Source organism: Camelus dromedarius, chromosome 5, assembly GCF_036321535.1.
Source record: "Camelus dromedarius isolate mCamDro1 chromosome 5, mCamDro1.pat, whole genome shotgun sequence".
NCBI classification, from domain to species: Eukaryota; Metazoa; Chordata; class Mammalia; order Artiodactyla; family Camelidae; genus Camelus; species Camelus dromedarius.
Genome location: NC_087440.1, coordinates 2,587,887 through 2,613,088, shown reverse-complemented (window position 1 = coordinate 2,613,088; position 25,202 = coordinate 2,587,887). Strand labels below are relative to the sequence as shown.

The 25,202-nt window shown below is 44.8% G+C and overlaps 4 protein-coding genes and 5 non-coding genes across 12 annotated transcripts in view; 7 read left to right on the top strand and 2 right to left on the bottom strand.

Moving 5' to 3' along the window:
* ZWILCH (zwilch kinetochore protein) overlaps positions 1-8,040 on the bottom strand; it is a 33,913-nt gene extending 25,873 nt beyond the window's left edge. The window contains exons 1-3 of one of the 2 annotated variants that reach the window (XM_010985118.3): positions 7,758-8,040; positions 4,666-4,717; positions 1,630-1,725 (exon numbers count right to left, since the gene is read on the bottom strand). In XM_010985118.3, coding sequence (XP_010983420.3) covers positions 1,630-1,725; positions 4,666-4,717; positions 7,758-7,888 — 279 coding nt within the window. In that variant the 5' untranslated portion in view covers positions 7,889-8,040. The remainder of the gene's footprint in view (positions 1-1,629; positions 1,726-4,665; positions 4,718-7,757) is intronic. The other variant, XM_064485491.1, reaches the window with a different exon arrangement.
* On the top strand, positions 4,038-4,110 carry TRNAS-AGA (transfer RNA serine (anticodon AGA)). The gene has a single exon. It is a non-coding gene; the product is annotated as a tRNA-Ser (tRNA).
* A 232-nt stretch (positions 8,041-8,272) lies between the features above and the next one.
* On the top strand, positions 8,273-13,055 carry RPL4 (ribosomal protein L4). Its single transcript, XM_010985116.3, has 10 exons — positions 8,273-8,356; positions 9,736-9,907; positions 10,103-10,209; positions 10,478-10,616; positions 11,035-11,159; positions 11,419-11,548; positions 11,837-11,993; positions 12,265-12,348; positions 12,459-12,579; positions 12,683-13,055. Exons 1-10 carry the CDS (start codon positions 8,354-8,356, stop codon positions 12,968-12,970), a joined length of 1,326 nt encoding a protein of 441 aa, XP_010983418.2. The 5' UTR covers positions 8,273-8,353; the 3' UTR covers positions 12,971-13,055.
* LOC116153663 (small nucleolar RNA SNORD18) lies at positions 9,955-10,026 on the top strand. Its single transcript, XR_004137556.2, has one exon. It is a non-coding gene; the product is annotated as a small nucleolar RNA SNORD18 (small nucleolar RNA).
* LOC116153664 (small nucleolar RNA SNORD16) lies at positions 10,318-10,416 on the top strand. Its single transcript, XR_004137557.1, has one exon. It is a non-coding gene; the product is annotated as a small nucleolar RNA SNORD16 (small nucleolar RNA).
* On the top strand, positions 10,875-10,944 carry LOC116153662 (small nucleolar RNA SNORD18). Its single transcript, XR_004137555.1, has one exon. It is a non-coding gene; the product is annotated as a small nucleolar RNA SNORD18 (small nucleolar RNA).
* LOC116153661 (small nucleolar RNA SNORD18) lies at positions 11,622-11,692 on the top strand. Its single transcript, XR_004137554.2, has one exon. It is a non-coding gene; the product is annotated as a small nucleolar RNA SNORD18 (small nucleolar RNA).
* Positions 13,056-13,195: 140 nt separating the features above from the next.
* On the top strand, positions 13,196-25,054 carry SNAPC5 (small nuclear RNA activating complex polypeptide 5). Of its 3 annotated transcripts, none has more exons than XM_064485490.1 (4): positions 13,196-14,376; positions 15,596-15,685; positions 16,477-16,616; positions 23,552-25,054. In XM_064485490.1, exons 1-3 carry the CDS (start codon positions 14,287-14,289, stop codon positions 16,597-16,599), a joined length of 303 nt encoding a protein of 100 aa, XP_064341560.1. In that variant the 5' UTR covers positions 13,196-14,286; the 3' UTR covers positions 16,600-16,616; positions 23,552-25,054. The 3 variants fall into 3 exon arrangements, with proteins under 3 accessions (XP_064341560.1, XP_010983416.2, XP_031308753.1); XM_010985114.3 differs by lacking the exon at positions 23,552-25,054 and adding an exon at positions 20,000-20,159 and having other exon boundaries at positions 16,480-16,616; XM_031452893.2 differs by lacking the exon at positions 23,552-25,054 and adding an exon at positions 20,000-20,159.
* Positions 19,174-25,202, bottom strand: part of MAP2K1 (mitogen-activated protein kinase kinase 1) — a 67,969-nt gene continuing 61,940 nt past the window's right edge. Inside the window, exons 8-11 of the mRNA XM_031452892.2 lie at positions 24,006-24,070; positions 21,295-21,356; positions 20,833-20,878; positions 19,174-20,200 (exon numbers count right to left, since the gene is read on the bottom strand). Of these exons, the coding sequence (XP_031308752.1) occupies positions 20,087-20,200; positions 20,833-20,878; positions 21,295-21,356; positions 24,006-24,070 (287 nt within the window). The 3' untranslated portion in view covers positions 19,174-20,086. The remainder of the gene's footprint in view (positions 20,201-20,832; positions 20,879-21,294; positions 21,357-24,005; positions 24,071-25,202) is intronic.

Here is a 25,202-nt window from a genome sequence, read left to right as displayed (position 1 = left end):
ATTATTTTCCAAGCATCTGTCCAGCATAGATAAGCATCATTAATATAAAAGACAAATAAAGTTGGTCCCCTCCTCAGACAGGCGTTTCCATGTGTATTTAAAACAAAGAGCTCCCTGTTCATTCATCACAATGCTCGTCCAGACAGAATGCAGGTCCTAAAGCAGACAGAGGTGTTCCTCCTAAAGGAATATCTACCCTCCCCTATTAAATCCTGTTCCTAACTACTTGGGGAACCAATGTACCCAAAGAATGAGTCCTGGCCCCAAAGCAACTGTGTAATATGACAGCATTATCAGCACTCAGTAAAAATCAGTTACTGCTCTGCCAAAACAGTTCCCATATTTAAAACACAAAGGTTGAGGGTTATAAATATAAAGCGACGTAAAAAATAAGACGGTCCCTCCTGTTACATTTCACAAGCAAATTTAAAGTAGAAATTCATGAGTCATAGCTGTTCATACTGGGCTGTTCAACACAGTAAATTGAGTTTTTTATCCACCCACCAGACACATGTGGCTTCTGAGCACCTGAAATGTGGCCAGATCAAATTGAGATTTAAGTGCAAAATACACACACAGATTTTGAAGATGTAGTATGAAAAAAAGAACTTAAAATATCTCATTAATGATTTTTATACCAATTAAGTAGGGAAATGATAACACTATATATCTTAGATTAAATAAAAAGCACTATTAAACATAATTTCAGACCCAGCAATCACAATCTTAGGTATTTACTGTTAAGAAAACTTGTGCTCATAAAAATTTCTGCATAGAAATGATTACAGCAGCTCTGTAATCATTACAGACCACTGAAGACTGAAAACAACCCAAATGTCCTGCAAAGGATAAAAGGGTAAATCAACGCTGGTACACGCATATCACAGAACACTACTCAGCAATGAAAAGAAATGAACCACTAAAACACATACAACCTGAATGAATCTCAAAGGCATTATTACACTGAGTGGAAGAAACCAGACTCAAAAGGTTACACTTTTGTATGATTCCGTTCATGACATTCTTAAAAAGACAAAACTACAGTTAGGGAGAAGAGGGCCTGACTTTAAAGGGATAGGACAGGGAGTTTTTTGGGGTGATGGGAACTTTTTGTGTCCTGATTATGGTGGTGATTACCAGATTCTACATGTGTGTTAAAATTCACAGAAATGTACAACAAAAGCAAGAAGTCAATTTTATGGTATGAAAATTAATTACATTTCTTTTTTTTTAACGAGGCTACTAGGAAAATTTTAATCATGGTTTTTATATATGGTTCACATTGTATCTCTATTGGATGGCACTGTACTTACTACTAAAGGAATCAGAACCTACTATTACTAATGCACTGATCAGAAAAACATGTACACTTGAGATTATCCCCAAGAAACAAAATCTGGTTATTAAGAATTAACCACTACTACTGTATATAGCACAGGGCACTATATTCAATATCTTGTGGTAAACTGAAATGAAAAAGAATATGAAAATGAATATATGTATGAATATATATGACTGAACTATTATGCTGTACAGCAGAAATTGACACAGCATTGCAAACTGACTAAAAATCAATTTAAAAAAAAAATCACAATTAAGAATTAATGACAAAGCCCAAGCACTACTTACCACTTTTTCCACGATGAACACTCTGTCATTTTCATTGAGAATATTTTTCAAAGGGTTTGGTTGCCCTTTGCTGATCAGCTGTACTTGGACATCAGCCTATCAAAAGCGGATTAAAGTCAAGCAATGTTATAGAAAAACACATAGGTATGTATAAATATTTAAATATATAAAGATCAGTTCTATGAAAGTAACTGGAAAAGAGAACCTGAACACGACATCATGTTTTGCAAGTAAGATTTTCATTTATTCTCTGCCCATGTTTTTCATGTTGAGAAAAAGCTAGCTCTTGTATCTTATCTACATGCCTCAAGGCCCACCTACGGTGCACCCTGCCTTGTCAGCCCTTCTTTTGATTAAGATCTCACTGACATCCTCTTCTCCTAATCATATGGGATTTACTGTTAGGTACCACAAAATTAGCACTTCACTAAATATTATCCCTTTTTCTGACTGTACCACGGAATTTAGAACTTGATCAGTTTATAGGAACTGCGTATTTCTTCATTCTGATTGCGAAACACATTTGCTGCAGAAAAGTTTGAAAACAGCTAAAAGAGATTTTTAGAAACACATCTATAATTCTACTAGCCAGAGCAGTCACTACTGCTATTAAGACTTTTTGGTGTATGTTTTGGCTGATCTTTTTCCAGACATACAAATAAACCTATTTAAATAGAAATGTATCTATTATTTCGATAACTCGATAGGATTTTAATAAAAAATACAATGTTCTAATAATTTCATATCATGACTTCTTTCCATGCCATTAAATGTTCTTAAGCTGTCTAGTATCCTGGCTCTATCATCATATAATTAATTCCTTATTATTCAACACTTGCATAGTTTCAAGTTACGTGCTGTAATAAACAATTGATAATGGACATTCTTGAATTATTTAAGATGAATATCTAAACATCACGTTGATATTGTCAAGTTGCCTTTCAAATATGTCATAACCACATATTTGCATCCCCATCACTCATGTCAACACACTATCTTCACTGCTTATTTTTACCATCTCAGCAAAAAACAGTATCTTGTTATTGTTTAAATTTTCTTTTATTTGATTACTAATGAGGGTGAACAGTCCCTAATATGCTTACTATTGACAAATCTCTCTCATTATTTGAATCTCTTTAACTTCTCAGTTTGGGTATTGAAATATTTTTTTAACAGAGGTATTAGGGATTAAACCCAGGACCTCGTGCATGCTCAGCATGCCCTCTACCATTGACCTATTTTTCTCCCCACTTGAAGCATTTAGATACCAAGTTCAGAGAGCAAAGAAGGCTGTTAATCTAATCTTAGTACCATTGTGGGTTGCATTATGTCCCCCCAAATGATAAGCTGAAGTCCTAACCCCTGGTTCCTCTGAATGTGACTGTATTTGGAAACAAGGTCTTTGTAAGTGTAGTAAGTTGAGGATTAACTTGGATCGGGGTGGGGGGTGCTAAACCCAGTGACTGGTGCACTTCTAAGGAGTAAGATTTAGACACACAGACACCCAGGGAGAATGCCCTGTGCTGACAGAGGCAGGTGTTTCTGCAAGCCAGGAAATAGCAAAGACTGCTGGAAATCAACAGAAGCAAGGAGGAGAAAAGGAAGGGTCCTTTCTTAGAGTTTCAGCGGGAGCATGGCCCTGCTGCCACCTTGATCTCAGACTCCTTGTCTCCAGAACGGTGAGAGAATATATTTCCGATGTTTTAGGAAAACCAATTCGTGGTATTTTGTGATAGCAGCCCTGGGAAACTAGTAAAGGCATCAAGCTGTACTAATTCAGGCAGGGTGGGGCTAATACTTTCCCTGGAGACACCTGATTCCTGAGTTTGGCTAGTGAGAATTCAGATAGTGAGACATAACTCTACAGTTGGCCCTTGAACAAGGGTGTGAACTGTGTGGGTCCACTTACACGCAAACTCTTTTCAGCAGTAAACACTATAGTACTACACAATCCACAGTTGGTTGAATCCACGGCTGTAGAACCTTGGGTACGAAGGAAGCACACAAGGGAGAACCAACTGTAAGTTATGTGCAGATTTTTGACTGTGGAGGGTCAGCACCCTTAACCCCCACATTATTCAAGGATCAGCAGTATTGGTATTTTTCTTTCATGATGACTTGTTTGTATCCTTTGCCTATTCTGTTATGACTGTCTTTTTCTTCATTGATTTTTAACAGTTTTTTATATATTTTATTTTTATGGGTATTAGCCCTTATCATATAAGACCATTTCTCCTCAGCTTGTCTTTTAGAATATAATTATTTTAGCGTGCTAATTGTTTTAAGGGATTAAGTTCTATGGGGAGCTTACCTACAGAACACTTGGCATATATCGGATGCTTAATAAATCCGTGAATGTTTATAGCAGCTTTATTCATAACTATCAAAAATTGGAAACAACCCAGGGGGGAGGGTATAGCTCAGTGGCAGAGCTCATGCTTAGAATGCACGAGGTCCTGGGTTCAAGCCCCAGTACCTCCATTGAAATAAACCTAATTACCTACCCCCTGAAAAATAAAATAAAATAAAAAATTTTTTTAAAAATTGGAAACAATCCAAGTGTCCATCAACTGGTGAATGGATAACCAAACTGCAGTACATCCATACAATGGAATACTGTTCAGCAATAAAAAGGGATGCACTACTCATACACACAACTACATAGCTGAATTTCAAATGCATTATACTCATTGACAGAAGTCAAACCCCAAAGGCTACAAACTATATAGATTCACTTATATGACATTCTGGAAAAGGCAAAACAGAAGACAGAAAACAGATTAGTGGTTGCCAGGGACTGGGAGCAGGGAAGAAGGGTTGACTATAAAGGGACACCAGGAGATTTTTGGAGGCGATAGAAATGTTCTGGATTACAGGGGTGGTTATATGACTGAATACATTTGTAAAAACTCATAGAACTTTACTCAAAAAGGGTGAAATTTACTGTATGTAAATTAACTTCAATAAACTCAGCTGGTAAACACTCACAATTTTCAGATGATTGAGTTGTTTAAAAATCAAATAAACTGTTCGTACCTCATAGATAAATGGGTCTTTACAGATTCCTTTCTTCTCCTCATTAAATTCCCTGAAATGCAGAAGAACCACAGGTAATAAATAAAGCTACAGTATTCTGTCATTTAAACTCTGGAGTTAGTTATCACTTTCTCTCTGCATGACACCAGAGAGAAAAGCAAAATGCTAAGTATTCATGGCAGCCCTAAAGTATACTTGGGAAGAGAGAAAAAGGCAGAAAAAGAGTACTAGGTTATCAAGGGAAGAGAAAAAATAGATGTGGTAGAGATTAATAGACAGCTGCCCAAAACTGGGTACAATTGCTTCTAAGAGACAGCAGGAAATTTGGCTGCCTGCCTCCTGTATCTTTTAAAACACACTACCAGTTACTATGGAAATGTAATTCACTACATGACTTTTTGGAAGTAAAAATGACTGGATTCTGATCTGCCACCGAATCAGTGTGTAACCACAGAGAGGTTTTTTAAGGGTCCCAGGCCTTAGATTTCCACGGCTGAAATGGAAGCATTGATCCTGTTTTCATAAGCTGTTACCAAAAAATCAGTAAATTTAATAATGTTAAACAATTTCCTGTCTCAAATGTAAGCACAAAACTCTAAGATACTCAATAATTATCATTTTATTCAAGAAAGCTGATCCCAAAGCATGTAAACTACAAACTATTCACATACCAAAACGCACATCAGCCTGATCTCTGAAGGAGAAAACTTAAGAGTCCTAAAGGAACCCAAAGGAACAGTTTCAGGAAACCATATATTATTTCATCTACTCTATGACTCACTGAAATAAAAGCTAGGGCTGAGACTGATTCACTTTGGCCATTTTGGACAAGATTATGATTTATTCTTATAGATGTTTATCTTTTGTAGACGCATAACTGAGGGATGTTATTCAATCAATCATTCAACAGTCATTTCTCGGGTATGTATACTATAGGCAGACACTCTGGACAAAAAAATGGTGCCTGTCATTCTGGTAAACAACGGAGTGTTGCCCGCCATCAAGCCATCAGCCACTGCAGCTGCCCAGTGCACCCTGAGGGGAATTCAGGAGGGAGAAAAACAGGACACTGGCCCTAGACAGTTCAGGTGCTTATCAAAAAAGTAAGTTCAATGAGCCCAGACTCTTACATCTTCCCATAAACAGAAAAGCACTAAAATCATTAACCTGAGACATCTGTTTTTGTGATTAGCAGTACACCTTTGATGTTCAACTACACAGGTTTTTGGTGGGTTTTTCAAATTTTTGTTTGTTTTCAGCAAAAACTCTTATATATATATATCCTGGCTCCTCCTTTACCTCTTTGGAACAGTTCCTCACAGCTATTTGAGAGGCCAATTCCCAGGCTTTGGTCCTCACTAAGGTCCCTAAATAATATAACTCAACTTTTCAGCGTATTTCTTTCTTCAGTCGGCAGTTCTTCCTAGATGTCCAAGATAGGAAACAAATGCATGGTTCCTGGTTCATAGTCTTGACTCAGTCCAACTAGCAATCCAATGGTTACAAAATCCGAGTGATGAATGCCCCAACAGAGGCGAGTGGAGGTGCTGCGGTGGCACAAAGGAAGAGATTTTGCTACAGGATTTGAACCTTATTCTATAAGCCAAGAGGAGCTCACTACAAGATTTTAAATGGGAAAGACCTCTCTGACCTTCTGATGTGGAGGCAAGAAACTCATAGGCCAGGAAGATAGCTGTGAATAACTTGTAGCACTTCAAAGAAGTGATGGTGGTGAACAAAACAGGAGGGAGGGAGGGAGAACAAGGGCACCTGGGGACTGGCTAGATCTGGTGGGGGTGGGGATGATGGAAAAAAGAAGTCACAGTCTTGGACTTGAAACTAACTCAGATGCAGAATTCAGGAAAATGTCAGGCTTCAAGGAAAAGATGAATTCGGTTTTCCACATATTGACTTTGAGGTCTTATTTGCAAATTCCCAATAGGCAGGTGGCTACACAGGCATTGTGAGGGATTCAAGAGAAGAGACTTTTGGTGCTTACAAGTGGAGAGAAAGACTAACACCTATAAAACAATTGGGAAATATAAAAGGTCTAAATAAAGTTGTATCAACAAGAGACTGGTTAAATAAACACAAAATAGCCATACAATGAAATATTATATAGCAGTTAAAAACAATGACAGATCTATAGGCTGTCATACTGAAAGCTGTCCAAGACACTGTTAGTTTAAAAAAGCTTGTGCTCTTTCTATAATGTTGGAAAAAACACTGACAAGCATAACCACTTTCGTAAGCAGGAAAAAAAAGCAATAAAAATAAACAATTAAACAGTATGGCATTTAGAAAATAAGGGGTTAGATTACAGCAATGGTTATCAAGCTGTGCTGTCAGGCCAGCATCATCTGTTTCACCTGGAATTTGTTAGAAAGGCAAATTCTTTGGCCCCACCCAAACCTACTAAATAAGAAACCCTGAAGTGGGACCTACAATCTGTGTTTTGGTAATCTGCCAGGTGGTTCTGATGCACGCTCAAATTTGAGAACTACTGGATTAGACTTTTACGGTGAATGCAGAACTGAGTGGAATCCCCTTTGGTACTAGTACTTCACTATAGGAATAAAATAAAATGAAACAAAAGTGGCTTAAAGAGCCAACACACCAACACGTTATCATTATAACTGCTGCTCATGTGATAACTATCTTGAATAGACTATAACAATACGAATCACACCAGCACGGCTTTCAAAAGGTGAAGCATGTCAACATCTAGTTTTCTCTATCCTGGGAGGTGCCGCTAACATACCACAAGTTGAGCATAATTATCTCAGTGAATAACGCGCCCCTTGGAAAACTTGTCACCTTTCACCTCGAGTGACAGCGTACGTCTGTTTTCTCCTAAACAGAATTATAAGCAAGCCCCACAGGGCCAGTTCCACCGTGGAGCAGGTACCCAGTCTATCCCCAGCTCCCAGACCCCAAGAAAACTGACTGAGTCTTCAACAGAACGCGCCGTTGGAAACTGACAAAATGCGAATCCCCAAGGCTGCAACAAGAGGCTCGGGGCGGGGATCGAGATACCCCAAGGGAAAAGTGCTGTCCTAACAGCCAAACCAAAAGCAGAGGCTAAAACTCACTGCAGGAGACGAGCGTAGAACTCCTCAGCAGCTCGGTTCATTCGCGGCCACATCACGCCCTTGGTTAGTTTAACTGCAGACCCGAAACCGCCAAACTGAACTGCGCGCCGGATGCTGACGCCCGGGGTCATAACCCCCCGCCGGGACTACTTTTACCCCAACAGGCCTCGTTTGTCGAAAAAGTTAAATTTTTGCTTTAGCGCACACAACGGCCTTTCCTGTCCCAATAGTTTTCCACTCCTGTGTGAAAAAGTTAAAATAAGTTGTACTGGTTGAAGGGAAAGAAACTTCGTCTCGCGAGAGTCGGCCATGCCCCCTTATGGATTACTCCGCGAAAAGGAGTCCCTCGTTTCTAAGAGCTCTTTTTGGCTTTGAAACTCAATAGATACAGTAGTTTGACGCATATAAGGAGATACTACGCTATTTTTTATTTTTGTATAGTGGTAGAGAGATATTTTGTCTCTCTGGATTGGTTCTGAGGCGGGGCAGGGTGGGAGACGAGTTGAAGGTTACATATACAGTGGGAGTGCTACGCACTTCCTTTTCCTGTGGGAGCCGCCGGGTTGAGAGGAGCGTGGCTCTCTCCTCTCCCCGCCATGGTGAGTGGAAGTCCTTTCCGCTTGGCTTTCCTGTGCTATCCTGGCTCGGCAGGAATGGGCTTCGGGGTTCGGGGCAAAGGATCTTTAGGAGAGGAAGCGAGAAAAACGAGATGGGGACCCGAGGTGTCTGTTTGTGGCTGGGGTCTGGGTAGTGCGGCTCTATGGCAGCCATCTTAGACGCAACGTGTGCGAGCCGGCGCTGGGCGCGCCTGGAAGCCACCCAGGAGGACCCTCAGGTCGTTCTCGGGCGCAGAGAGACCTTTGGAATTCTAGTTTCTCTTGCATCTTAGAAGGCATGGGTTCCACTGAAGACTTGGAAATTCGCGGGGCTAAGACTGAATCTGGGTGAAACAGTCAATTTGGGGCCTTGTATCTTCCTGCCCTGTTTAATAAGGAGTATTTTCACCTTAAATAGGTATCATCAAAGACAAAAAATTGTATTTTCTTTTTATTCCGAATTATTGTATGTTCAGTTTAAGAATTGTTTCTGAAAAAATTCTAGTTTTCTTGCCTTAAAAACCAGTTTTTGTATATGTACTGCATTTCCACACATAACGTCTGTATGTGTGCCGTGTTCCCTGGGGAGTTCAGTGAACAAAATAGGCAAAAAGCACTCTCTTTATGATGCTTGGGTGGTACTTAGTTGGACAGAACAGATGAACTGTTCAGTGGTGGTTAAGTGCTGTCGACTTAGGGAATTGGAGAGGAGGCAGTAATTGGGCTTCGAACAGAGTAATCAAGAGAAACCTTAAGGTGGCCTGAAGAAGATGAGGAAGAGTATCAGGTAGACGACTTGTTACCTTAGGGGTAGCAGGGGGCTGGCCCTGATTGTATGTCTGAATATCTGCAAGAAAGTATGGGAGGTGAGATTGAGCAGGTGGTGTAGTCACCCTCTGGGCCTTAGTTTACTTTCAGGTAAGTCCTTGGAGAAGATTGAACAAAAACTAACATGGCTGGTGATTATACTAGTTAGTTTTGGAAGGTGTGTTTGGAATGGGATGAAGAGGGCAAGGATGGATGTTTGGAGGAGTAGAGCAGTGGTAGATAAAGATTTGCTGACATTTGGGATGAAAGTTCGGAATGTGGCATTGAACGGCGTTTTCAAACTGTACAGTATGGTTTTGGTCATTTTGCTTTGTAAGACTTGATTTGAAAGTTTAATGACGAAGCATTCTCTTTGATACTAATAAAAATTAATGTGACAGAACTTGAGAATTTTGTCCTTCAAGTATTGATATTAAGTGTTGGTAAGTTAGTCTTTGTCTTCGGTGAAAGTGTTATCTACCTCACCAAACTATGTAACAATGTTTAATGCTTTTGTTGCATGAGAAGCATGCCTTTACGTTGCTTGTAAACAAACATTTCTTCCTTTTACCCAGGCGTGTGCTCGCCCACTGATATCAGTGTACTCTGAAAAGGGGGAGTCATCTGGCAAAAATGTCACTTTGCCTGCCGTGTTCAAGGCTCCCATTCGACCAGATATTGTGAACTTTGTTCACACCAACTTGCGCAAAAACAACAGACAGCCCTATGCTGTCAGTGAATTAGCAGGTACGGATTAAGATCTTTCATGGGTTGATGTTTTAAGAGCTACTTCACAGTGGTGATGAAATTCCACTCCATTGGTCCGTGTTTCTGAACCACATGATTTTCCTGGATGTTCTGATGCTGTTTGCTACCATGCATCATTGTCATAGAAGAGTATGGTTGGGTAGCTAAAGCTTGTGTGTTTCTTGCCAATTTCAGGTCATCAAACTAGTGCTGAGTCTTGGGGTACTGGCAGAGCTGTAGCTCGAATCCCCAGGGTTCGAGGTGGTGGGACTCACCGCTCTGGCCAGGGTGCTTTTGGAAATGTATCCTTTGAATACTGTGTTAAGGTTAAACATTGCTCCAGACAGATTAGAAACCAGGAAGATTTTTCTGTCAAATTAAAGACAACAGTTACTACATTAGGTTTTGCTTGCAATGATGTCGTAATTTGCGTCTTACTCTGTTCTCGGCGACAGTTGCCTGCTGTCAGTAAGCTGGTTCAGAAGACTGACGAACATTCTTACTGAGCAAGACATAACCTGTTTTTAATTCTTAAAATTTGAGAAATGTGATTCTTGACTGGGAAAATAGATGTGTCGTGGGGGGCGCATGTTTGCACCAACCAAGACTTGGCGACGTTGGCACCGGAGAGTCAACACAACGCAGAAGCGATATGCCATCTGCTCTGCACTGGCTGCCTCGGCCTTACCAGCGCTGGTCATGTCTAAAGGTTTGTGATATTTTATATTCTAGGAGTCATATAAAATACCCCTTTTTTCGCTTCACCTGAACTTTTTTGTTGGTGGTGATAGCCTGTGTGAAATCTCTTCATCCCAGGGTGCCCAGCTGAATTTCCCTCTGCTAAGTTATGGCTACTTCAGTTTAACAAGTCATTAGTGAATACCATGGAATTGGGGGACTAATTCAAAATAGTGATTTGGTGTATTAGAAAACTTGCCTTTTTGTCATATTGCCTACTCTTTAACAGTCAAAATGATGAGATTCCACTTAATTGGTCCGTGTTTCTGAAACGCATGATATTTGGAAATTCTGATTTGGTAAATTGTGTACTGTTTTGCTTTTGTGGGTTAGATTCAATTTTTTAAGACTTTCAGAGTAACCAGGTCAGTGTTAATTGATTTTGTCAGGTCATCGTATTGAGGAAGTTCCTGAACTTCCCTTGGTGGTTGAAGATAAAGTTGAAAGCTACAAGAAGACCAAGGAGGCTGTTTTACTTCTGAAGAAACTTAAGGCATGGAATGATATCAAAAAGGTGGGTTTTGTGGTCCTTCACAAAAATTCCAAAAGATTACTGGAGGGATAGTGTGACTGAACCTTGGTGGATATGAGAGCAAGGACTCGACCACGTTACCTGTGTTTGAATCCTGACTGCCGTTCATCGCTGTGTGTTAGTGTTAGGCAAGTCATTTGTGCCTCCAGATTTCATCGTCTGTAGACTGAAGTTTTTTTTAATATGAAGATCTATTTTAGAGATCATATCTCAATCAAGATACCAAACCTTACTTTGTCAGGTCTATGCCTCTCAGCGAATGAGAGCGGGCAAAGGCAAAATGAGAAACCGGCGCCGTATCCAGCGCAGGGGACCCTGCATCATCTACAATGAGGACAATGGTATCATCAAGGCCTTCAGAAACATCCCTGGTAATTCTTGCACCTCTTACATGTTTCTTAATGACCCATTGACCCATGCTATCTATGCAAGCCTACTCAGCTCTTATTATGATGAGATTCCACTTTATGGTCCGTGTTTCTGAAACACATGATTTTTGTGGAACTTCTGATTCTTGGCTGAATGAGTGCACCGTTAATGGTTGAAATTCATGCTTAAAATACCTCTCAGGTGCCTTGTATAACACGTAAGCCGTAAAGATGATTTGTGTTTCTTCTGTTGAAATACAGCCTTCCTAATTATCCTTTTCCCTTTAAAAGGAATTACTCTGCTTAATGTAAGCAAGTTGAACGTTTTGAAACTTGCTCCTGGTGGGCATGTGGGGCGTTTCTGCATTTGGACTGAAAGTGCCTTCCGCAAGTTAGATGAGCTGTATGGCACGTGGCGTAAAGCTGCCTCCCTGAAGAGTAACTACAAGTGAGTGTAGATCATGACCACAAATGTGGATGCTGTGGATGCTGTTCACAGTTGGCTTGTATGTTTTCTAAATACTGTCGTTTCCCCCTTGTGTGCAGATGCAATGTGCTGAAATGATGAGAGACTCCGAGAAGTGATAGTAGGGTGGGAATTCTGGCTGAATTCTGAAGGGCTTAAGTGGTTAAAAATCATCTTTTGAGGTTCATGTTCTTTAGTCAGTTAATGAGAAATAGAAATTGAGGCTCTGTTGTCAACATTTTTTTTTCTTTAGCCTCCCCATGCACAAGATGCTCAATACAGACCTTAGCAGAATCTTGAAAAGCCCAGAAATCCAAAGAGCCCTCCGAGCACCACGGTAAAGTTGTGATACCTACAGTAATTCTCTTCCACGGCCTCATGTTATTTGGTTATTTCACGAATGTGGGTCGTTGTAAATAAACTGTTAATATATCTACCTTTTTACAGCAAGAAGATTCATCGCAGAGTTCTGAAGAAGAATCCACTGAAAAACCTGAGAATCATGTTGAAGCTAAACCCATATGCAAAGACCATGCGACGGAACACCATACTTCGCCAGGCTAAGAATGTAAGCTATAATTTGGGTTTTCCTGATAATGCTGAGTTTTTGGTTTGTTTTTTTTTTTTTTTTAAGAAAGATTTGACTCTTACATCTTCCTAATCTGTTGCAGCACAAGATCCGAATGGATAAAGCGGCAGCAGCACTACAAGCCAAATCAGACGATAAGGGGGTTCCAGGCAAGAAGCCTGTGGTGGGAAAGAAAGGAAAGAAGGTTGCTGGTGTTAAAAAGCAGAAGAAGCCTGTGGTGGGAAAAAAGGCTGCAGCGACCAAGAAGCCAGCAGCTGACAAAAAGCCAGCAGCTGACAAAAAGCCTGCAGCTGACAAGAAGCCAGCAGCTGACAAGAAGCCAGCAGCTGACAAGAAGCCTACCACAGAAGAAAAGAAGGCTGTTGCATAAACTTAAATTTGTTTATTCCGTGGAGGTCAAGTTATTTTGGACAGCTAAGTTTGAATAAAGTTCTGATCAAAGTGGTAGTGAGAAACATGACTTGGATATGTTGTGTAAATCTTGGTTAGAATTTTTTCACTGGCATTTTTTGCTGTACATAATTCAAGCCTTTTAATTAAAAGTTCCATTTTATAGTCTAGTGTAAAATGGAGCATTGGATATATACTAAGTACGTGAAGTTTAATGAGGGATGCTCCATAAATTGGGAGATGTAAAATCCATTTTCTAAGTAACAAAATGTTTCTTGAGAAACGGATGGGTTAGAAGACTTAGTTTCAGAAATAGGGAAGCTCTTAGGATTTAGCCTTCTCTCCCCAAAGTGGAAAAAAAACACTGTCAAATCTGTATGGAATTTCATCCATTTTCCATTCAGTAATCACAAAGGGCAGAATCAAAATACATGTTTAAGTACAGCAGTAAGAGGTAGTTCTCTCAGAAATGTTACAACCTTACGTGATAGAATACAATTGATGGAGGAAATAAATACTTGCTCCTCCCCGTTTAATACCTGGAACCTTGGTGTGAGAAGTGCCGTGTTTTTCCACAACCATTTGTGTTTCAGTAGGGGCTGAATATGTTGGCCAAGTATGCTTGTGCAGACAATGTGTCCAAACGTTTTTCCCAAATCTGCCATCATGCTTTATTACCTTAGAGGTGACCTGTCCTTCCCTACTTCTGGTCTCGTGTCAGGGTCTTGTTCTTGCATCTGGTTTGTTTACCATTTGGCAGTCTCGTTAAAATCCACAGCTGGGGTGATCTATCCTCAAATTTGCAGGTCAAGAGGAAGTTCCTTAGCATAAAGCACCGTTCCCTTAATCTTCCTGCTCTAATTTGCCGTAGTCTCCTGGGAAACCACTTAAACGTGCCTGGGAAACCTTGCCTGCATAACGGCACAGGGGGGGCTCCTGGACCGCTGTACCAGACGCTGATGTTAGTCTGGCCTTCAAGTGGGTCTGCAGCTTTCGTGGGGCTAAAATAGCCAGTTCTGCAGCGCCACTGGAAGAAACGCGTTGAACGGCGAGCTAGCTGACCATTGTTCTCTCCAGGCCTTTTACAGCCCCAACGCCCTTCGCTCTAGGAATCCTCACCGAGTTTTGCTTTTTGCTTAAGAGCCCGTTTGCCCGTTGCAGCAAGGAGCGACGAGGAGCGACGAGCACCGACGCCAGCCGGAAGCGCCCGCCCTGCTCGCTCTTCCGTTTCCGGTGGCGCGGAGGCCGTGGCGTCATCGCTGAGCGCCCGGCCGGCGGCCCGCGTGAGGAGGAGAGATGCTGAGCCGGCTTCAGGAACTGCGCAAGGAGGAGGAGACGCTGCTGCGCCTGAAGGCGGCTCTGCACGACCAGCTGAACCGGCTCAAGGTGACCCCGCCGCCCCCCGCCCCTCCATTCCGCCGTCCGCCTGCTGCCGGGTAGCCCTTCCTCACCGGGTCTTGCCGGCTCGACATGGTGGCTGACAGCACTTGGGGGGCTGGTTTTGAGATTGTGGGTCCACCCCTCAGAGAATCTTGATCCTGCAGGTCTAGGCTGAGGCCCAGCAATGAGTTTGGCGAGTACACCACCCCAGGCCCCGGACCCCCACAGCCCCGTAAACACAGGCGGCCCGCACCACACGCTGAGAAGGGCGACCTCCCGAAGGCTCGCCTGGACCTTTCCTGCCCGCCGTCCTCGCCTCCCGAGCCCCTGCAGCATCTCCTAGCTTCTCTTACTAGCTAGTACCGGCGCTGGAAGCGGCTGTGGTATCGCACAGCCGGCTGACTCGCGGGTCCCCCTACTGTGCGAAGACAGACCGCGAGGCCCTGGGAGAAGAGACCTGTCACGGAGTAGTTCGCGGTAGCTTTTCTTCCCGGGTCTGTTACCGACTCCACGGCCCTAACGAGGAGTCAAGATTAAAACCCACCAGGGCCATTTCTCAGACCTGTAGGGAAGTCACCTTCTTTAGCCCCAGTGAGGTGCTCCTGATAATCCCTGCTCCTCACCCTTCAGGATCTTTAAATCCAAGTGAGATGAGGGTTATGAAAGCCCTTCGTAAACTGAGAAGCATTGTCCAACTGCGACATGTCAAAATAGTTCAGTCTCCCTCAGGACGCATGTAGCGGCCTGTGCTTCATGTTGTGTCACCACAGCACGTGTACAGCTGCCTGCGTGTTGATGACAACGCCGCCAAAGCCGAGATTCCTTTATGCTCCAGGAAACTTCCATTTTCCATTCTTCCTACCTTCACTCGCTCATTACTGGGTAGACAGGCTCGGGCCTGTGGAATCAGAAGGCCCCTGGCTTTATTTAGGGCACACTTCTGTCTCCCCTGAGTGGCTTGCTCTGGTGGAGTGAAAGCCTTGGCTCAGCTGAAACAGCTGTTCACCCTGGAAGAAAGGGGCTGGAGGCTTTCTGTGCTCTTTCCTTAAGAGGCAGGGGGAGTTTGAGGAGCCTCCCCACTTTCCTCTAGAGCTTCACATAGATTAGATTACACTGTTTTCAGTTCCTCTCATGATGCCGACCTCTTACAGCGTGCTCTGTGAATTTTACCTCCATCAGTAGCCCAGTGACAGTAAGGAAAGTGTCCTCAACTCTTCTTTTCTAGGTTGAAGAACTGGCCCTCCAGTCAATGATTAGTTCTAGAAGAGGGGATGAGATGCTGACTTCTCAGGCTGCACCTGAACAGTCACATGATGTAAGCTTAATCAAGGGTGGGCCCCGAGGGAGAAGGCAAAGTCCGCTCTGCTCTTAGGCTTCTTGGAGGTCAAAAGTTGTAAATTGCATTGTCAAGCCCAAAGGACTCTGGGAAGTGCTGATAAGAACTTTCTAGTTTAATAAACTGGCTGGTCTGTATGACTGTTTTAAACAGGGAACAGCCCACCTATCTACCAGCTGGCTACACTTTGGTTGATTTTCCTGTTATATTGCCAACACCTTCCTAGTCATCCATTCTCTCCAGTCACTCCAGTGAACCTGGGGAGAGTGTGGAGATCTTTGTAGGAACATGTCAGAACTCTTGCTGCTCTGAGAATAAGTTAAGCTTAGGATTCGAAAATAGAGTGTAGCTTCAACTCCAAAGCCCAGTGCTAAAAAATGAGTTCTTGTCCTCATCATGTCCTTGTCTCACCAGATGCCCCCAGGTCAGTCAGTAAAACCATCTCTCTAAATATACCACATTTGATTAGTTCTCTCAGATGTGTTAAGCGTTTTTAACTATTTGAGAGCAGCACACCATAGCCAGCATAATTTTTATGTAAGAACCATGTTTGTAAGTCAAGTAACATTCTATCAAATCTCTGGCATTTATTCTGCTCCCATTTTGGCAGTGGGGGTCAGAGTAGAATTTGGAGAAATAGGAAGAGTGGCCACACCTGCTAGTGGGAAATATTGGCGATGAATATGCAATTGAGATTTTATTTTGAAACATTAAGAACTTGTTTTGAGGCCAGTGTTCTTGCTACTAAAACATAGTGTCCTTGACCAAAGCAGATGCTGGTGCATGTAGACAATGAAGCATCCATCAATCAAACTGCACTGGAGTTGAGCACAAGGAGCCATGTGCCGCAAGAAGAAGAGGAAGAGGAAGAGGAGGAGGAATCAGATTCCTGAAGGGGCGAAGAGCCGGGGTTAGTCAAACAAATTAAGCTCTAAGTCTCAGGAACTTTCTCTTAGTTCTTGCCATGGGCCCTGTGGCCTGCTTTAAAAGGAAGCAGGAACTTCAGTAGGATGTGGATTTGTAAGAATGGTTCCATCAGTAATTCAAGTTTCAGAAGGCTTTAACAAAACTTAGGGACATGCAGAGACGCAGTGTCTCAGTATTGAGCAGTATGTGTGCTGCTGTGTTTATGTTCTGGTCAGATTCAGTAACTGTGTTCAAAACAAAACATTTCCTCTGAAATGCTACTGAGAAAGTCTGGCATTTGCAAAAAGGGCAGAGTTTAAAGACGGCCGTCCTTTCCCATCAACAATGCCTCTTTTAAGAAAACCAATTAAAGGCTGTTTGCATGCCATTGAACCCTTGTGAGCAGAGCAAGGCCACAGTCTGGGAGAGAAAGAGGACAAAGAGGAGGACAGAGAGCCACTTGAGAGCACAAGCTGTTGCCACCTCCCAGTGACATCGCAAAACACTGGCTGCTAACATGCTTTGTGTGGCCATCATCACAGCTAGGTTGAGACATCACTGGTAAAATGTGCTTAGAAATAAATCCTAGATAAATAGCCACCTTGCAGCTTGCTGCTTTCCAGACAGCAAGAGAGACGAGGCTTAGTTCCTCCCCTGGGTGAACAGCACAGCAGGATGCTTTAAACCCTACTGCTGGACTCAGCAAATGTGCCATTGAAGCAGGACCACTAGGCTTGGGAGACTGGGTTTTTATAATAAAGAGATGACAGTTACAGAATAAGAGTTGTTAAACATCATGTTTGAAAAAGGTTTATTTCTGCATACTGTCCCTTTTCCACTAAGTGTACAGTTAAGTAGTTGCTTGGTTTTGTAAAAGTAATATGCCCTGGCCAAGCAACAGAAAAGCCAAACAAAACACAGACAAACTCCTCAAGCAGGACACTTTACCTAACTGCCCCACAAGAGCGCTTGGACATACCCGTCAGTCAACATTTCATTAATGTTATTTTGAGCTACTCTTACAGGAAATAGCCAGAAGTTTAAATGAGCGTGTTTCTTGGAAAACACCAGTGTGAAAATTTATTCTGTGACAAAAAGCATCAAAGTATACAGTTTGGGGTCTAATTTAAAATACGAGCATGGGTTTTTAAGAGCTGGAAAAGTTGGGTGTGAGTTCTAGCTCGACCACTTACTGGCCACTTGCCTCTTTGCAGCTCTCGCTTTCCCAGCCGTAAAGTCGGAGTCTTGGTATCTGCTCTAGCAGTTTCAAAGGGTGGTGTTAGGTGCTCATGACATAGCATTTAAAAATGCAGCTATTACTGGTGTCTCAGGAGGAAGTCTGAGGAGGGAGTTTGGCTTGGGGAACTCAAAACACAGCAGGACTGAGGCTGGGAACAATCATTCTTGAGAACGTGATCATTCTTGGTGAGAATTACTAGGGAAAAATCTTTTGACTTTGTGTGTCTGTGTGTGTGATTGGAGAATTTAAAATATCCCTCAAGACAGTGAGCATGAGAGTGTTCAGATCCTAGCAGACACCAAGTTACACCGTTCCTTCCTCCTCAGATGCAGTTTGAGCATTTTAATGTGACATTCTCAAAGCTGGTGGCATCTTCTCTGTTAGTAAAAGACCCCGGGTGTGAGGAGGGTATGGGTCTGAAACCTCTTCTTAACATTTGCATGTTGAAAACTTACATTAGACTGTTGATACAGAACAAGTGTTCTCACCTCACAGCGAGAAAACACTGACTGGCCGAGGCAGCTGTATATATAGAACTGACTAGGTGTTAAAATCCTGGCTGGATCCCAGGCTCTGCTATACAGAATGGAGCTACCTGCTCAGGAGATTTACCCAAGTTCTGGTTTTAATTTGCAAGTGAAATAGGCCTTTTATTTTAAAAATACATATTTACTTTGGCTTTCTATCACCTGGTCTCTCAAAGAAGAAAACGAGGGGAGAGGTGCTGACCAGGCAGCCTCACATACACCTAAATCTCAGAAGTCTTTTTTAAAGAAAGAAGGGAGGCCATCTGGGACATGGCTTTGTTTTCTGTGACTTCACTCCATCCCACAAGCATGGTAAAGCCAGTGCCAGGCACATCTCTCCTCTCCAGGAAGGTGTGTCAGGTGTAACTGGTAAAGAGGGGAAGCCATTGCCGGGTGGAGCAAAGCAGCACGGGACAGTCCCCGGCGGAAGCTCGAGTGCCACCCAGGCCCTCCTGTGGGCGTGCTGGCCACCCCCTGAGCCCACCCCCAACTACTGCCGTCCCATAATGAGATGGAGGGAATTGATGAGATCTAGTCACAGGTCCACAGAAAGGGTGGTTGGAAGAGTCACAAATAAGTGTGTTTGGTGAGAATTGGACGAAATCCACAGATTAGAATTACAGGAAGTGTCATTAGTCCAAAGCCCTGAACTGGTCCTCGGTGTGGTATTTCCACCTTCCGGCCTCCTGCCTGTCTTTGCCTTTCCCCTCAATAATGTGTGGCTAAATCATTTGATTTCTTATGTACTAGAGACATTGAAAATCCTACCACAAAAGTAGAAATATCTTTCATCCTTGGAATTTGATAGTATATTTATTAGAATAAGAGAGTAGATTTGTTAAACATCTGGATTAAAGTGGTAAAAGGATTTTCATACAGTTTTTAGGCACTATACACACTTGTTTACAATAGCATCAGTACTTGGGTTTGGGGAAAGATAAATCTCATACATTTTAATGCCTTGATCCATTTATAATATTCAAAGTAACTCCACCATTTTAGAAACACGAATCCAAACTCAGACATATCACTAAATATCTCAACATGGTATATTTAAAAATAAATATAGAAATACAACCAGAAGTCTACAAATCACCACAGCAGACAGACTGGTGAAGCCCCAGCTATCATGGCAGTGAAGGGCCCTGGCTAGATTTTGATGGAAATTGCTGAACTCTACACCAAAAGCAAAAACATAATAAAATATCATGATACACACTTTCTGATGCTCATTTTCATAGCAGCAAAGCATGCTTCACATGCACTGCCTGTGAAGGATCTCACAAGGCCCCTTCCTACTCCGACAGAAAGAAGGTGCGCTTGGCAAGAAGGAAGTACCACCAGGTGTCAAAGGATCCTGAAAATAGGGGGCGGCTAGCCAGTCACGGTGCAGGAGAGCAGTGCAATTTTCAGTAAGAATGACTACCCACAGTCACCAGAGTTTCACTGTAATTCAACACTGCACATGTTTTGATCATCGACATACACAAAAATAGCCCCAAGCACAAAGCCAATCCACTTAGGGGAGTAACAATCGTGATAAGAATAAAGACAATAATATTCAAATGACATGAAGAGAATTTTGGCACATGCTGTGTTCTTCCTCATCCTTTGTCATAGGTGAAGTGCACGTCTGAACAGAGACAGGCATGGGAAAGGGGCCCGAGCGCAACACGGCACGCCCCGCGCGGGGACTCTTCCCGGTGCTTAGACGCCAGCTGCGTGGGTGGGCGTGCTGGGCTGGTTAAGGCCGATGGTGGAGCAGAGCCAACCTGCAAAATCCACTTCCTCAGCATCAGATCTCTTGATGAAAGCGTGAACCTGTGTGCGAGGAAATGGAGACAAAGCATGTTGAAGACCCAAGAAGGAAAATTCAGGAGTCCTGGGCCTAGAGGTTGTGCTGCCTTTGGAAGGAGCTCCCAGAGCTTGGCAGGGCCAGCTGCAGGCCTGAGACAGACCCCGCTGTGCCCGGCTTTGCTGGCCTCGCCCTCCCCTGAGCCCCCTCTCCGGCGCTGGGGACAGTGGCCCTTCCCACAGTGCCTCACAGGGTTGCTGAAGGAACAAAGAAACTGATGGACTTGAACATGCATGCTCCACTGACCAGGCTACACGGCATGTGAGTTCACACAGTTACTTCCCACTCCTCCCCCTGCACCAGTTAGGAGACAGGGAGTTACTGGGGGAGGGGCTGAATATAAGATAAGCCAGTCAGTGCTGGAAAAAGGCCCTTCCTTTCCCTGGACTCCCTCCCTCTGCAGGGTCATCCCAGCTTTTCCTCTGAACTGATGGGAGGACAGGAGACACGCTTGGTATCCTGCGGCCCCCAGGTCAGCTGGGCCACAGTGCAGGCAGAGCAGCAAGGGCTCAGGAAGGACTGGATGGATGACTGGCAGAGACGGAGAACAGATCAATAAGCAGGTGGCAGTGTAAGAATCGGAAATAAATGCACTTACCATGAGTTGCTTCAAATCTGCTCTCTCGGCGGGGTTTTTTATTAAGCTTAAAGGAAGAAAGATAATGTGAGAGCTACTGCCTGGCGCTGGGTCTAGCTCAGATTCCTGATGTGTGCTCAGATTCCTGATGTGTGCCTGCCCGTCCGCCCCGCGCCCCACAGGCTCCGAGGAACAGTGCCTGCGCCTTTCCTTCGTTTCTTAGCACAGAGTCACGCCCGCCTTAAGTTAATAAATGCTTGCTGAATTAAACTAAGGCCAGGAGGCGGTATGCCAGCCCCTGGCCCCTGCCCAGCAGATGTGGCGCGAAGCCGCTGTCTGCCCCCTGCTGTGCTCAGGCCGCCTGGGTCCTTGTGCTCTGGGAGGAGGGTAGCAGCTAAGGGGTCCTCAGGGGGGAAGGGAAAGCTGGCGTGAGGAGCCTGATAAAACCAAAGTACCCTTCCAGAGACCAAGGAGGTGACTTACCATTTATTCACAAAATCTTGAAATTCCAGACTGAACACTCCACTGGGCAGTTTTGGTGGAGGCTGCAAATACATGTGAAGACATAACTGCCTGGCTTCCTGTCCTGCCCGTCTCTCCCCTCCCCACCTGGCCCTGGGCGCTGCTGCCCTCATCCAGCCAAGGAAAGGCAGGGGTGAGAGGCCAAGGGCTGCTACCAGGTCACCCCATGGGAACCATCGGTCCCACAAGCCAGTGAGAACTGCGGCCAAGTCAGTGTTCTGACCGCTCCCTTGTCTAGTGACTGAATAAATCACTGTCCCTCTCTGAGCCGTTGACCCTTGTATGAAATGAAGGAGGTTGGGCTTAACGCTCTCTGGGACCACTCGCAGCTCTGAGGCTGCCCCACTGTGAACCCAGGAGTGCGGCAGGGAAGCACAGCCAGCAGTTGGAGCAGCAGCAGCCAGGGGACGAGCAAACCAGGCACAGTCCAGCCCGGACGACCCCTGCGGAGGTCACAGACAGCTGGCGAAGTAAGAAAATGCTTACCCCAGCCTGAGCGCTGAAGGAGCACGGAAAGGTTAATGGAACATTAACTGGCAGAGGGCGGGGTCAGGAAGAATGTTCCCTGCACGCTCACTGCAGCAGTGAGGTGGTTTGCAGGCATCGGGCGAGAACACTGGCAGTGGCTCTCGTCTTTCCAGGCTGCACGGTGGAGGTCACAGGACCAGGCCCCAGGCCACCCTGCTCATGGGCCACACGGCCCCAGGAAATGTCCCCGACCCTTCATGTGACCTCTGCTGGGACTGTGTGCAGCTTCCTTGTGAGCTGACTCCCAGACACTGCCCAGGATGTCCCTGCTCTGATGTGTTAACACAAATTAACAGGTGACTGGAGGCAAAGTTAAACACTGACACAACCCTGAGTGCCTTATCAGAACAGCAGATAAATCAGCCTGTCTGAGGTCAGGGACTAAAACCCAGCTCTTGGGGCCCACTGTGCAGACTGTCCCTGCTGCTGAGGGGGATGAAGGGAACACTGGAGGGACATGCCAGCAGCAGGCCAGCCAGCTTGAACTCCAGAGGCCAGGCCAGGCCGCCTGAGCCGGAGGGGGCCGGGGAAGGGAGGGCTGTGCGCCAGCAGAGTGAGGTGCAAGCACCTGTCCTGCAGCCCAGCGTTCCAGGAGGTAGGGGATGGGGGCCTGGGTGGGTAGGCACTGGGAGGAGCTGGTGGGAAGGAGGAGCACTTGGTGGGAAGGGCCTGAGCTGCTTTTCAGCTTGGAGCCTCACTTTCCCCTCAGTTTCCTATATGAAGAGGATGATGAGGGCAAGCTGGCCCACAGGAGCAGTGCTGGATCACTCGCAGACAGTGAACGTGGAAATAGGGAAGGGAGCAGTGCACACCAGGAGCCGGGCAGCTATCCGACCTCAGCCATCCCTTCCCTTACTTCATGTGGCTCCCTCCCAGCACCGCCAGCTTAGGTCCCGGCAAGAGAGGACGGCTTTCCTGACTGACACTAATGCAACACTCCGCCTGCCCGGAGTCCTGAGGCAGCCTGGATCAGACCCTGGACTTCCTTTCCGTGTCCCACGGTGCTCAGTGCAGAGCTGTGTAGACAGTAACACGAGCTGAGTTAAGCTCCCTAGTAGACTGTCAACCAGTGACCATGGTTTTTTAACTGCTGGGGTGAACCAGGGTTTCCCCTGTTGAGTTTATAGTGGACAAGGGGACCTTTTTGAGCCTTTGGGGGTATGGTTTTAGGGAGCAATGAAGTATGAAAAGTGATTCCACTTGACTTGTCTCTAGGAAGAAGAGGACAGGGTGATGCCCTTTACCATGCATCTCAGCCAAGGAGGGGCCTCCAGCTGCCTCCCAAACAGGCCAGAGCTTGCCCCTTCTCTTCCTCCACCCACGCTGCTCCTGCTGCAGGGGTGCCAGCCCTGCCGTCTGAAATCCCTCCTGACCTCCAGCGCCTCCAGCCCTGCCCCACCCTCCTCTGAGTCCATAGCTTCCCGCTCCCCTAAACTCACACTTGATGAATACTTGTCAGTGTCTTCTCTCACTGATTAAATCACCTGTGATCCCACCACTTCAAGATAACCACTGTAAATATTTCTTTCCAGACTTTAGATGCATATATCTGCATGCACAGATTTTTTTTTTAAAGAACTGACCAGAGCATACATACTGCTTTGTAACCTACTACTTTCAGGTAACAATTTAGTGACTACTTCCCACGTCTGTTTCTACACTGCTACTGCGTATGTTCATCGCTTTACAGGGAGAAGACCGCGCACTGCAGTTGTATATGCATTTGCTGTGTCTCCCCCACAAAATCTAAGTCTTCAAGACTGGAGACCTGTTTTTCCACTTTTGGATCCCCCACCTCGTTCCTACTGCCACCCGACAGTGCTCAGCACATAGTAAGTGCGCAAGGATGCTTGGTGAATGGAGGAATGAGAATGTAAATGGGCGGGGGGAGGTTCCTGGATCTGAGGGGAGGAGGGAGGGACTCAGAGCAACCTAAAGATGGTCCCTGGAAAAGGACTTCTGCAGCCGCTAAACCAGCCACTCAGTTCCCAGAGCGTGATACACGAAGCAGGACACACAGATCCTGGAGCCCAAGCTGCCCATGTTGTGGGAGCAACACAGGTTTCCCGGACAAATCAACTGTGAGTTTTTCCTTCAGAGGAGCAAGTAAATTCCAAGGTCAAAGAAGCTACGCAGTACCTTACCTCATTGACTATGTAATCCAACAACTCGAAGATTGCCATGGGAGGCCGGCTGTCCATTCCATAAGCTACAAATGTTATAAGAAGAAAAAAGAAAATGCTTCTCAGAAACACACAGGAGGTTATCGGCCAATATGAGGCTGGGGGTTGGGCATGGATCCCAGGGACGTGAACAGAATCGTGGATAATAAAGACACAGAAGAGCCACAGATCAGGCCTGAAAACGGGACCAGCGAAAGCCACAGTCAGCTTGCCTGGGTATGAGGCCGGGCTCTGCCACAGCTGAGGTTTTTGACCGTGGGCAAATGTTTTTGCCTAGTTTTGAGTTTTGTAAAATAGAGATGGGTAAAAATTATGTTCGCCCTTCCTCCTTCATTAAAAGAGGAGCAAATGAGATAATAACTAAATAACTAGCAAGGACTTAGTTTTAATTCTCCCTGAACTTGGCCTCTTCCTTTTACACCCCAGAGTCACAGGCCCACCTGGGGCCACAGCCACCAGCCCCTCCAATGGCCCGCCATTGGCTGTCCGTGCCCCCGTTTGTCCTTTCATGCTCACCCCCCCATGGGGGCTAACGGAGGTAAAGACCAGATCGCCCTGCTTGGACACGGACGTCCTGGCAGGATAACATTACATCAGAGGATGATGGGTGGGCCAGGCTCCTCCAAGTACCATGTTTACTTTATGGTTCAGAGAGGCAGGCGGACCTGCACGCACAGTGCTCACCACCTCAGAGTCAGACGAGGCTGCTTACCAGGCTACGTGGCAAGTCTAGCACTCTATGCCTCAGTTTCCTCATATCCAAAATGGAGATTACAATAGTGCTCACACCCGACTGCTGTTAAAATTACATAATGCGAGGCAAATCCATGGAGACAGAAAGCAGATTGGTGGTTGCCAGGGGGTTGAGGGTGGAGGGAGCTGGGAGTGACTGCTAATGGAGATGGTTTTCTTTGGGAGCGGGTGCTGGAAATGTTCTTGAATTACATAGGGGTGATGGTTGCACAACATGGAGCAATATACTAAAACCCACCGAACTGTACACTTTAAAATGTGCATTTTGTGTTATGTGAATTTTATCTCAATAAAAAGTCACGACTTGTAAAAATCAGGTAACACATATAAAGTGCCAAACGCAGTGCCAGGAACATAGTCAGCACTCGGCAAGGGGCAGGAAGTTGTTGGTAAAACAGTAATTTC